We start from the raw sequence: 14,086 nt of genomic DNA, 5'->3' as shown, positions 1-14,086 counted from the left end.
GAGGAAACAAGGAAACAACGCTTCTGAACATTATGATTCACTCAGTTTGCTAATCAAGAATAGCTCACACGAACAGCCGCACGTAATGAAACTGAACTGTTTGGAGGAGTCTGTGGTTTTACCACAGAAATTCATCACATTTAAATCGAACGCGATGTGATTGATGGGTTTAATATTTTCATACTGTTGTGCTCAAACTTTACCCAGCAAGAGGGCTAATAATGAATATTTATTGCTTTATGTATGCAGATGAAACTTAATTATGGTATTGCATTATCTTTTTTGAAGTACTTGAACTTACTGATGTAGTCTTCTTCTCCCTCCAAACTTTTATAAAATATGCGGCTGCGGAGATCAAACTGCTAAAAACGAGACGCTGTTATAAGATCAAATAATCTAACACTGTTGTGTTTGTTTTTTAGTAAGCCTTTTTGTGGGACTGAATATTCACTGCCCGGATTAGATATTGGGTGTAGGAAGATTAGGACTCAATCCTCATGGTGTTTTTTTTTCTTTACACTGTGGTCTGAAGAACATTGCATTTGAACCCAATTCAAAGGATACTTGCCAATTTATACTGAAAGAAAACTCTCATTTTCTGAATTTTCAGTTAGATGCTGTCCCCAAAACAGAAGCCAGCTTTCAGCAAAGGATGGAACTTCAGAAAGAGGTTGATGCTCTCAAAGTCAGCTTTGAAAAGCAGGTGGGCATGTAAGGGCCAACCATCGATCCGTTTTCTTCTGCTCATTGAATTCAGGGTCGCAGTTTGAGCTGGAGTAGGGCGAGAGGCTACGTATACCCTGGATACGTCTCCAGCCTATCAAAAGATATGCTTTAAATACCACATAGACTTTATTAATCTGACACTGGGGAAATTCACATTATAGCAAGAATAAGTGTGAGCAAGAAAAAGCAAATTGGAGATATCTTGATGCATTCTCAATGCGTTTTGTGGGAGAAAGGTTTCGTCACTCATCCAAGTGACTTCTTCAGTCTCAGCTGACTGCAGGTTTCCCCAAATCTTATAAACAGCACATTTGCATAATGACTGAAACCAGCCCACTGAAACGTTTCTCCCACAAAACGCTACGTCCAGATGAACAGAATCAACTTTTGGAGAATTGGAGATATATTAGAAAAAGTAGAACAATAAATAATAAATAGTGTTTAAATACAGAAAAAACAGACAAAAAAACTACACGAGTAATTTCTGCTATTCACAAATGGTTGCTACAGTATGAACAATCAAAGAAATTTTCATATTTACTCTGGGAGTGATAATATTAATTATAATATGCTATAATATTAGTTAGTTTTAATAAACATCTCAGGCTTTTTCCACTTTCTGGGTCTTGCACTTTTACTATTAAAGTTCTCACTAAGTCGTTTTTCATGTCTTTGTATCTTAATTTCAAGAAATGAGGGACAAAATGAGATTTCTGTTTACATATTTTGTTCATGACACACAATAAGAGAAAATTGATTCCAGTGATCGCCCCGGGGATCCATAATATCATTCGGTTTTTAATGTTTTTAAGGTGTTTTTAAACTGTGAACGGCTCCTAAATTGTTCCCAAACAGCTATTGGCGGCTGAAGAGGAAAGCGAGAGAAAGCAGCAGTATCGGGTCATTCAGGAGCTGCTCAGTGACTCAAACCGCCTCAGAGAGGAGGTCCATAACCTGAGATGTTTAACGCAAATCAAAGCAGAGGAGAGAGGCCAGAAGCACCGTGAACTGCTCAGGGTCGAGGTGAAGTTTAAACCCACAGACACGCACGCAGATTTATTTACATTTTATGTCATCATTAGTGCATTTTAGTGCATAATATAATCATTTATGCAGACACAGAGCAGTTCAACTAGACTTGTGTGAGAATCAGTGGGTTTGTATTTTAGATACTTTGGGATGTTAGCATGACAGTCGAGAAACCAGCGAGCAAGAGCGCATCTGTCTTCTACATTAATAATATTGGGGATATTGGGATTGAGGAAAAAACATTTTATAAATTATTACGGTTTTTTTTTTTTTGTTTAATTAATAAAAGATTCATCGACTCTTTCTTAATTAGTACATAAGAAAATCCTGGATCAACAGCAACCAGCTCGAAAATAAATGAGAAATTCTTAAAAATAAAAATTGCAAAGAAAACAAAGACTGTTAGATCAGTCATTTGAATTTTTGTTTATCCTTCATTTACTTACAGTTTAAAAATGGAAGCTATTTTAAAGGCACAAGGGAAGTTTGATATCTGGAACAAACACACACACGTGCATACACACAGCAGATGATGATGCTGTTCCATGTTAAATCTTCCAACAGCAACTGAACGAGCGCATCCAGCACGAGCTCAAAGAAAAAGACCTGATCATCATGGACCATAACAAGCTCAACACTATGCTACAGCGCAGGTGCACCTGTTTTTTTTTTTTAAAGATGTTATAGTGTTGTTAATTATGTTGTTAATTTCAGAAATAAACTGTATAACAACAGTTTATTTCTTTAATAAACTGTTGTTACTGTCTCTGTCTGGCTCTCTCTCTGAAATAAAAGCATTTTATTACATTTTTATTTCCTGATGCAAAATCCTTGATGTGTGTACCTCATTTTGCTCTATCCATCCATCTTTTCATCCGTAATTGGATGAAGTAGCATGAATTTAAATATCAGAACTTTTGCAGTGACTGCCTGAAGTCTAGAATTCATGGACATCACCAGATGTGGTTTCCTCCCTCGAGATACTATGCTAGGACTTTACTGCAGCCATCTTTAGTTGCTGCTTGTTTGTGGGCCTCTCTCTGTTTTATCTTCAGTAGCTGAAAAACAAGCTCTATTCGAGTTTTCTGTATGCTTTGAGTTCTTACCTATTTCTAGCTTTGTGTTTCTCCAAAAGGATCACAATGCTAGATAACATTACAACTCAGCAGAGGAAGACTCTGTTAATGTTCATGTCCTCTCACATATTCACGAGCCACAAGGGTTTTGGATAAATTTGACATTTTAAGTGCCATTTACTTCCATTTAACTAAAGCAAATATCCGTCTCCAAAAGCACAAAACTCACACCAAGTATGTAGATTTTGGTTTTCAGTGAAATATTCCTTTAATATAACCATTTTTCACGACTGATAATTGATTCCATGTTATATGTTTGGCTCCTCTGAGCTGCAAAATATCTGCAGCCACAATTAATTCAGACATCTGTGCATGTTGTCTTGGTAGAAAACCATTTCTTTCTAATTGGTCATACTTCAGTGTTCAGACACAGACTAATGCATAAAGCACCACCCAGTATAAAAGCAGATTTTTAAACAATGCATTCATTAAGGTCAAAGCAGCAGAGTTCAGTTTGAAGTGGTTGCACTTGACATGGAATCAGACAGTGTATCTCCTCTCTGTTCTCACATTTAGCCGTCGTTCGTCACAGCACACACGTCTTAGATGCATTTTAAACCCTGTGAGACTTTGGTTCTTTCATAATTTTGTGATCCACTGATCACTTGTAATGAATATGAGTCACTGATATTAAGATTACTCTGTTAGGAGTATAGCATCTGTTGATGATTTAGCAAGTGCACATAGACCTAAAAGTCTAAGAAGTATAAATACAAAGCATTAGTGTAACGTGTAAAGAAGTTGTTCTGGATTGGGAGTTTGTGTTGTAGATAAATAATGTGTTCATTACTAATCTGTGTTTTGTTACCTCGTCAGAATATTACAGTACTCTAAGCTGTCCGATATGGTTATGGAAGAGAAGAAAAAGTATGTCAAGCTGAAACAGATGGCCTCACAGACAATCACAGAATTGACGGAGCAGATTAAGGTCCTGGAAAATGAATCGGAAATCCAGCGAACCATTGCCATCAACAAGGACAGGTGTGTTTAGGATATGTGGTCATAACCAAATACTATAATAGCAGTTAAAATGTCAAGCTGTGTGCAACGAGTTATGTTTTATTGAGTTTCTGTGTGTAATTATTATCTTTTTCCCTTTATATACGTCTATTTCAGAGGACTCTCAAAGGCTCGTATGAAGATCTCTAATACTTCGAAAACAAGGGACAAGCTACGCAATGACATTTCCAAGGTTCACAGACACACACACACCCTTTGGAGTATGGCAGTATCACAATTTAGACAGTTTAAACAAACATTAAATGAGCTGCGAGACATCCAAAGTTGTGTACAGACACAAATAAGACAGGGGTGAACTCATTGGTAGCATTTTATAGTAAAACGTGTGGGGGTTTTTTTTGTTTATCACTGTTGTTAGAATGATCTTACCTGAAGTGCTTTATTACTGTGCCATATATTAATCTCATATTAATCAAACTGCCATATAATCATATAGTGTAGTGTTAAGTGGACACAGCCCTGAATAATAAAGGCATTAGAATAGGTGTCCTTCAGTCGTAGACTCTCACCCATGTTTGCCTGTAGAGCAGTAGATAGTAGTGGAAACTTGTAGTGGAAACTTACTGAAATGCTGTTGTTTAGACTAGAAAAGGTTCCTGGTAATAAAACTGTCAGGTGCCCGTCACCATTTTGAGATCCACGGCAACGTGTCTTGCAGGACGCATCTCCCTTCTAGAAGTATTGTGAAAGTGAAATAAAGTGTTAAATGGTCTAGGGAGCAGTGTTTTGTCTTCCATCGGCTGCCTCTGAGGAATCAAAAAAACTCGGTGAAGGGTTACGGACAGTACCTTGCTCAGGGGTAGGTCAGGGTAGCCGTTCAGCGGATTCGAACCCCAACCTTCCGATCATGGGGCGACCACTCTACCTACTGAGCTATCCCTGCCCACAAAAAACGTGAAAAGATTCCTGACTTTGATTACCCAAATGACATTTTAAGAAGGTTCCTCTCCTGGATGTTATACTTGTACCATCTTTGCTGTTGAAGAATTCTCCCACAGATTTAGATTCAGGATTCTTTCAGTGCTAGGCAAGGCAAGGCAAGTTTTTTTGTATAGCACAATTCAACAACAAGGTGATTCAAAGTGCTTTACAGAGACATTAGAAACAAAAACAAATAAAAAGCATGATTTAAAATTGATTAAAACAAACAAACTAATTAACAAACAAACAAAACAGTATATAAAATCAAAACAGATAAAATCAGAAATAGATAAAATCAGTAGTTAAAATGTTAGTTTTGAAATTTAAGCTTAAAAGTGTGGATTTGGTGCTTTATTTAAATGCAGCTGAGAACAGGTGAGTCTTCAACCTGGATTTAAATAAACTGAGTGTTTCAGCTGATCTGAGGCTTTCTGGGAGTTTGTTCCAGATATATGGAGCATAAAAGCTGAATGTAGCTTCTCTGTGTTTGGTTCTGACTCTGGGAACTGATAAAAGACCGGATCCAGATGACCTGAGGGATCTGGAAGGTTCATACTGGGTCAGGAGGTCACTGATGTATTTTGGTCCTAAACCATTCAGAGCTTTATAGACCAGCATCAGAACTTTAAAGTCTATCCTCTGACGGACAGGCAGCCAGTGTAAGGACCTCAGAGCTGGACTGATGTGGTCCACTTTTTTGGTCTTAGTGAGGACTCGAGCAGCAGAGTTCTGAATGAGCTGTAGTTGTCTGACTGATTTTTTAGGTAGACCTGTAAAGATGCTGTTACAGTAATCAAGCCTACTAAAGATGAATGCATGGACTAGTTTTTCCAGGTCCTGTTGAGACATCAGATCTTTTATCCTTGATATATTCTTGAGGTGATAGTAAGCTGACTTTGTTATTGTCTTAATGTGTTTTTCTAAGTTTAGGTCTGCATCCATCACTACACCCAGATTTCTCGCCTGGTTTGTGGTTTTTAGATGTATAGATTGAAGTTCTCTGGTGACCTGTAATCGTTTTTCTTTGGCGCCAAAGACTATTACTTCAGTTTTGTTTTTGTTTAGCTGGAGAAAATTGTGGCACAACCAGTCATTAATTTCCTAAATGCATTTACCAAGAGTCTGTACAGGGCCTCGGTCTCTTGGTGACATTGTGATATATATTTGTGTGTCATCTGCATAGCTGTGGTAGTTTATTTTGTTGTTGTTTATAATCTGTGCCAGTGGGAGCATGTAGATGTTAAACAGAGGGGGTCCCAAGATGGAACCTTGGGGAACGCCACATGTGATACTAGTCTGCTCAGATGTGAAGTTACCTATTGATACAAAGTATTTCCTGTTTTCTAAGTATGTTTTGAACCAGTTTAGTACAGTTCCTGAAAGACCTGCCCAGTTCTCCAGTCGTTTGAGTAATATGTTGTGGTGGTCAACTGTGTCAAATGCTGCACTGAGATCCAGTAAAACTAGGACTGACATTTTTCCACTGTCTGTATTCAGACATATGTCATTAAACACTTTGGTCAGAGCGGTTTCAGTGCTGTGGTTCTGTCTAAAACCTGACTGGAAGGCATCATAGCAGTTATTCTGTTTTAAGAAGTAATTGAACTGTTGAGAAACTGCTTTTTCAATGATCTTACTTAAAAGTGGGAGATTTGAGATCGGCCTGTAGTTGTTCATTTGTGTCTTGTCAAGATTGTCCTTTTTCAGTATAGGTTTGATTACAGCAGTTTTTAGTGGTTCCGGAAACACACCTGACATTAAAGAAAAGTTGACGATCTGTAACAGGTCTGACTCTAAAGTCTTTGAGACCTTTTTGAAAAAACTTGTTGGCAGGACATCTAAACAGCAAGAGGAGGAGTTCAGTTGACCTAAGATGTCTTCAGGTCTTTGCTGTTAATAGGGTGAAACTGTTTGATGGTGTTTAAACAGTTTTTCGGTGAACACAGTACATATTCTGGATCTGCTGTTGATGTACCAATTGCTTGTCTAATCTTTTGGATTTTTTCTGTGAAGAATTTGGCAAAGTCATTGCAGGCCATGGTCGAATGAAGTTCAGCTGCTACTGGCACAGGAGGGTTTGTTAGCCTGTCAACTGTAGAAAATAAGACCCGAGCATTATGGCTGTTTTTAGTGATGATGTCAGAGAAGTAGGACCTTCTTGCACTCCTCAGTTGTAAATTATAATTGTGAAGTTTCTCTTTATAGATGTCATAATGAACCTGGAGATTTGTTTTTCTCCATCTGCGCTCAGCTTTCCTACACTCTCTTTGCTCAGGCCCTTGGAGATCAGTAGGTCAAGAGTGTGTCCTCTATTATGTGTGGCCTCTGTTACATGCTGAGTCAGCCCAAAGTTGCCCAGAGTGTTACTCAGGTCTTTAGTCCCTTTGTCCTGAGGGTTGTCGACATGGATGTTAAAATCCCCAACAATAATTACACAGTGGAAATCAACACAGATCACAGACAGCAGTTCACTGAGGTCATTAAAAAAGACTGTGCAGTATTTGGGAGGCCTGTAAACATTAAGAAACACAACTTTGGATGGGGCCTTCAGCTGTAAAGCCACATATTCAAAAGACTGAAAACTTCCAGGAGATAGCTGCTTACATTGAAATGATTCATTAAATAAGACAGCAACCCCTCCTCCTCTCCTGCTCACCCTGGCCTCACTGATAAAACTGTAGTTAGGAGGGGTCGTCTCGATGAGAACAGCTCCACTGTTACTTTGGTCCAACCAAGTTTCAGTTAAAAACATAAAATCACGTCTGTGTTTTGTGATACCTCTGGCCCAAAAAACCTTCATCGCAGAGCTGGCTTTGAGTTTGATGAGTGATGACCAGTGGATAACAGTGATGTGCTTTTAAAAATGACCTGGGGTTTTTTAGCTTTTCGGTTAGTCTTACTTCTGGTCTTTGTTCTGGTCTTCCCTGTTTGTTTTTGTTAGATTTCGCTCCAATTGTGTGCACCACCTGTTATTTAGCTTCATTTTGCCAGCTTGTCCCGTCACTTCCAAAAGTCAAACATTCCAGCCGTTTTCTTGAGTTCCTGGTGTTTTCTCCTTTTTAAACTTCCTCTTCTTGCGAATGTTTCGAGGACACTGACTAAATGGTCTGTGCTTGACCATGGCCTGTTCTGCATTTCTCTCCATCACACTAAAGGACAACACAAGTATCTAAGGAAAGGGCAAACATGGAAGAAATACTTTAAAAGAATGAATACATAAAATGTACTGTATTAAATCTGATACGTCCAAAGTTCTGTCGCACTGAACCCCACTGACCATTAAAAAAAAAAAAATTAGAACAGACTTTTCTGAGGGTCATTAAGTGCTTTGTACCGATCTTGTTTCTGATGCTGTGAACATGCTTATTACTTTCTCTTTCTCTCTGACTTGTTGTAGGCTGCCGGGAAGCAGTGCCGGATAAATCAGGAGTGTGAGGACAACAAACTGGAACTAATGAAGCTCACACAAATGATCAGCCATCAGCAGGAGACTCTGCTGGAAATAAACAAGAATCACAAAACTGCCATACAGCGGCGCAACTTCCTGTATGTTCATAGCTTAAAGCTCAAGTAATGGCTACCCGAATGCTTACATATTGACCTAAAGCTCGTATATACTATATGCACTTCTCAAATCTACAGAGGAATCCAGCTCCTGGAACATGAAGAGATTTTGTGTAACTACTATGAGAAGGTGAACATCCAGGAGGCAGCTATCACTAAAAGAAACTCGATTCTGGAGGCCCTGGAGAAGGACATGAGAGACTTGGAGTTAGCGATTAATGAGGAGAAGAGGAAGATAGACCTGAAGAAGAAAGATGTACTCCTCAAGAGGAAACTGGAGGAGGAGATTACAATGCTCCAAATAGAGGTAGAAAAACATTAGATAAACCTACACACTCATCCTCACACAGACGGTTAACAGTCCGTCCACAAAGGAAGCAATTACACCAAACTTGTGGAAATGCATACTAATTACCTGAGAGGTTATGGAGTAGGAGGAAAAATGTGTCTACTTATTGCATGCTTAACAGGTTTTGAGAATGCAAGATTTCTATGAAGATGTAGAAATCCTTCATTAAACTCATTTTTCTTGTGTAAACAGTGCTGACAGTGTTCCGGCAACAGTCTCACAACACCCACTTCTCTTTTCTTACTGTCTTCTTTTATTCCTTATTAACAAGAAATGAAAACTGGAAATGCATCATACTGTACAGTTCAAGACATTTTTGCATTGCCTAATGTTAGAGCCACCCATAAGGCATATACTCTTGAATGAGCACTGCATCCTATAAAATGTCCCTGCGCTTTCCATAGTGGCATTTTGCTAATATAGCCACTAATTGGTGCCTGAGGTGCAATATGCTGCTGCCCACATTTCTCCAACAGTGCAACCATGACTATATCATGAAATGACTTTGCTTCGTGGACTCAAAATCCTCTCTGAATGTAGTTAAACCTGCCAGCTAGCATGAAAAAAAAAGAGATGCTGTGAAAGTACAGATTTTCCTGAGAATCTTCTGGCACATGTGGTGTCTGTAGGTGTGTTCGCGTTAGCATGCCTGGTCCATCTGCAAACCAGGGACTTTCTTCAACAGCACTTCCATGCGTTGTCCAGCTAGGTGTGTGTGTTCCCATTACTCCTTGTCATAAAAATAATATACGCGATTTATTTTTTATCCGTAGAGGTCTGAGGGAGTGTATGACTGCGGGTGTATGTGAGTTGAATGGTGTCAGATTTTACAGATTATTGCTCAACTTTTACTGTCTCTATCAAGCCAGGGGAACTCCAGCAAGAACAGTTAAGTGCAGTGCTTTAGAATAAAACCCATAGAGCAGTGGAGACACTCAGAACATCACTAATGAGCAGGTCCTTGTTTTGAAACACGTTCAGCATTTTATCTCACAAAGAGACTTCTGAATTACTCTAGTAAACATGCTGTGTGGGAAGGCTTTCGCTTTACTTTAATGACAGGACTCAGTGCTCATTAAAGTGTAAACATTCGTAGTTTGACCATAATCAAGACTGATTATGCTTGAGAGGTGTCTGCTTGGACAAACTAGTGGAAGAAGGCATGCATCTATTCACAATTTAAAACAAAACATTTTGAAATAGCCACACAAGGGATGAAGATTGGGGGGAATTTTCTTCCCTATTGTCAGATGAGAGCCTCATTTTGCTGAGCAGATCTTAATGGAGTGAAATTTTAAGGATGGACACTTGCCAAATAAAGTTCAAGACACACACGGATACTCAGAAAGAAGATAAGTATCTAAAACAAAGGGGAAAAACCCAAACGATAACACTGTGCACACAGAGACGAAGAGAAATTTGAAACAGACACACAAACATGCACCGAGTTCCCCTTCCAGCAGCTACATCATGGGATTGGGTGTGTTACCTCTCTGGATCAGAGTGATTGGCTTACAGTTGCTGCTGGACCAGACGTATGTTATCCGAGTCTTATGCTCTTTTGGATGAACATAACGTTGGATAAGACTTCAGCGTGTGCTGCTCATTTGAAAAACACCCCTCTCCTTTTTGTCCATCTGTTTACTCCTTCTGTTGTTTATGTTTGCTACAGGGAGCCCTGATGATGCCATCTTTTTGCTTTCACTCATGTTTCATTAGTTTCTTTACTCTTTCCCACACTTTGTTTTCAACAAAATTCCTGAATTTTATTGTTTCCACCAGGATTTTTCTTTCACTTGTGTTCACAACTTCAGCCTTTTGTTATGTTCTTCTTCCTCACACAAACTAACTATATATTTGGATATTTTCATCGATGTTAGGTCTCTGACTCTGAGGATTGCAGGGCAGCTTGCCTGGTCTATTTGGGCTAGACTGAAATAGCTCAGCAACAGTTGGACTTATTAAAACTTCATACATATTTTCATGAGGCCCAGAGCACAAATCCTGCTGACTTTACCTTGACCGGTACCATCAGGTTGGCAGTTCTGGTTGTTAGTACAGTTTAATTCTGAACATTGTGTCTAAAACATATCTGACTTTCACTTTTAGCACTTTTAGGACGGGGAAGTTGATCTGGATCTTTTTGTTATTCCACTGCTGTTTCAACATGGTGTTTATCCTATAAATATTCTTGCTGACTGTAAAGCAGTTGCCTAATCAATTACATCATAATTTCCTACAAACTTGAATTCTGAATGTTCTTATTAAACTTGTTGAATTGCAGTTATGCGCTTGGGCTGTTGTCACTGGCATCCTGCTGTTAGAATGCCTGCCTATGAAGGGCTGTTCTGAAAAAAAAAATGATATGCACAGTTTGGAAGTTTTGCTGGAGATGCTATAATCGACCAATAGAGAGGAACGGCCCCTCTTCTGTGCAGACAGACCAACCCTGACCTGACTATCATTCACACTTAAAACCTGTGACCAGCACATTACAGAGCAGGCTTATTTTCACACATTTATTGAGTCAGAACCAAAACTCCAAAAGTTTGCTGCTGATGTTAATAGGTGGAACCAGCTTCCTCTCTCCCTGTCCAAAGATTTGCTAATGTTTGTACAAGAGCGTGACGCCCTGCAGGTGAGCAGAAAACAAAAATCACACCCTGGGTGTATCTAACTGAGAAAACAGGACACTGTCTGCTCATAGGTTAGCATATGTCAATCACAAGGTAGCCACACTGTAATGCATACCCTTCTATCTCATGTATTTTACTTAAAATGGGTCCATCATTTTTACAAAACAAACTTTATTGTATCAAATAAGATTTGAAAATAGCAAGTGAGACCAATAAAGTGTTTCCTGAGGTCATTGATATGGTTTAAAAACACACATGCTACTTGATGGCAGATGCAGACACTAATATCCATCTTTCATATACAGTCTATGTTTGATTCCCAAGTTATTGAACAAATACTGTTTCCTTTAGTCTCAGCTGTACTTTTGCTCTTTAGCAAATGTTAACATGTTAACATATTGAAGTAAGATGAGAAACATTGTAGCGTAACACCATTTTAGCAATGTTAATATGAGCATTTTAGCTGAAAGCCTTGCTGTAGCTGAGCACACATCCTCACAAAGCTGCTGCCGTGGCTATAGACTAGCTTTATCACGTTTGAATAGATGTGGTTCTCCTGAAACTTTTAGTATCAACAGTTATCTCCTTAATTAGTTTATCAGTCTATGTTTGTTCCTCTCTCTTGCCATTCAGCCACCCAGTTATTTAATACTTCTCCCTCTCATCTGTGTGTAAACAGCAAATCATTTTCTAAATTACAGTTTTCATTCGTACAGCCGTCTAGCTCCCCCGGGTACAAAAAAGTGAATCATGGGGGTCTCTACTTTTGCAGGAGGCTCGCCAGCTCAATTCATTCTCCCTGCAAATTCATTCTCTATGCGAATTCAATCTCCATGCAACTGCCTTGCTGTCGATTTATCATATATATTGTGTATTTGTATTCATCTGTGACCAGTTTATCTGTTCATTGCAGACAGACCCCCCCCTTTCCTTTGATGGGAAATTTTGACAAAGATAGATTGGGCCATCTGTGAAACTATTGAAGTTCAATATACTCTGAGGCTTCCATTTGCTCTGAGGAATTTTAATTGCAGCAAAATAAACAGAGGTTGGGGTCGGAATCTAAATTTGCTGCTTGTTTATGAGATGCGGGCGCGTCGACGTCTCAAACGCGTACAGGTGCACACGCATCAGTGCGCACACCGAGATCTGCGCAGCGTTTGTGAAATCTAAATGTCGATGAACAAACAGTCATCTAATGACTGGTTACACTTCTGTTATGCACGGTTGCATGAGCAATCCCACAGACATACAAAGACACAGTCAGTTGTGGATTTATAATAGGGTGGAGCTGGTGACAGATAGCACTGTCCCTATAGTGGTGAGTCATATTCTGTCCCTCTTAAATCTTCGTCCAATGTGTCTGGAACCTATTACTACTGGGAAACCCTTTGGCAAAAAAATCGCTTTGACAGTATGTGTGTGGAAGTTCATGTATATTGGATGGCGGGAACAGGTAGAGAGCAAAAGGAGCAAGAAATAACTCTCAACTTTGTACAAGTTCTGAAAAGAAAAGTCATATGATACACAAAGATGAGTTGTGAAGCAAGTACTGAACTACCGTGGCTCAGGGGGTTGGGAAGCATATCTGTAACTGGAAGGTCGCCGGTTCGATCCCCGGGCTCTCTGTCCTGGTCGTTGTGTCCTTGGGCAAGACACTTTACCCTACCGCCTACTGGTGTTGGCCAGAGGGGCCGATGGCGATATGGCAGCCTCGCCTCTGTCAGTCTGCCCCAGGGCAGCTGTGGCTACAACTGTAGCTTGCCTCCACCAGTGTGTGAATGTGAGAGTGAATGAATAGTGGCATTGTAAAGCGCTTTGGGTGCCTTGGAAAGCGCTATATAAATCCAATCCATCATTATTATTATTAAAATCAAGCAACGACAAGGTATAAATCAAACGGGCACATAAACAGAATAATGTAGTGAGGGTGAATCCACTTTCTGTGAGTGCATAAGTGGAGAGAAGTGTGTTCACGTTAAATCAAACACTCGTGAATGTCAGAGAGGTAAATCACAATCAAGTATTATCAGTTCACGTCAATACCATTGAAATTCATGAGGTAATTAGACTGAAATGCAGCTTTAATGTAACTGCTCCATAACTTAGTTCCTTAGTTTAAAGTGTTTTAATGTCTAGGTCTGGATTTTTAGTCTCTTGATTGTAGTATTACTTCCCAGTACTTATTAGTTTTGATATCTATGTTTCTACTTTTTCATAGCCAGGCTGTCCTAGTCCCATGTCTGTTTTGTCCTTGGTGTGTCATATGTGAAGTTCACCTTTCTGTCTGCCATCTGTTTAGTTACTTCCTGTCTTGCTTTGGTGGTCTTTTTACCCTCTGTGCTTTCATCCATCCATCCATTCGCTTCCGCTTATCCTTTTCAGGGGCGTGGGGGGCGCTGGAGCCCATCCCAGCTGTCATAGGGCGAGAGGCAGGGTACACCCTGGACAGGTCGCCAGTCTGTCACAGGGCCAACACACAGGGACAGACAACCATTCACACTCACATTCATTTGCACATTCACACCTAGTGACAATTTGGATTATCCAATCAACCTATCCCCACAAGCTGCATGTCTTTGGACGGTGGGAGGAAGCCGGAGTACCTGTGCTTTCATGCCTAGTATAATTCCCTTTGTCTCATCTTCCCTGATTATCTGGGTTCCTTGATGTCCCAGTGTCGTGGCCTTCGCTAAGTTAAGCCA

General features: G+C 39.7%; 1 protein-coding gene across 3 annotated transcripts in view; it reads left to right on the top strand.

Annotated features, from left to right (window-relative positions):
* Positions 1–14,086, top strand: part of ccdc146 (coiled-coil domain containing 146) — a 68,088-nt gene that overhangs the window by 37,699 nt on the left and 16,303 nt on the right. For all 3 annotated transcript variants that reach the window (XM_082511549.1, XM_082511548.1, XM_082511550.1), the window contains 7 exons: positions 611–703; positions 1,582–1,749; positions 2,320–2,408; positions 3,708–3,872; positions 4,008–4,083; positions 8,230–8,378; positions 8,475–8,703. In XM_082511549.1, coding sequence (XP_082367675.1) covers positions 611–703; positions 1,582–1,749; positions 2,320–2,408; positions 3,708–3,872; positions 4,008–4,083; positions 8,230–8,378; positions 8,475–8,703 — 969 coding nt within the window. The remainder of the gene's footprint in view (positions 1–610; positions 704–1,581; positions 1,750–2,319; positions 2,409–3,707; positions 3,873–4,007; positions 4,084–8,229; positions 8,379–8,474; positions 8,704–14,086) is intronic.

This window comes from Aulonocara stuartgranti (genome assembly GCF_965226115.1).
Source record: "Aulonocara stuartgranti genome assembly, chromosome: 17".
NCBI lineage: Eukaryota > Metazoa > Chordata > Actinopteri > Cichliformes > Cichlidae > Aulonocara > Aulonocara stuartgranti.
This window is presented reverse-complemented; position numbering and strand designations above follow the sequence as displayed.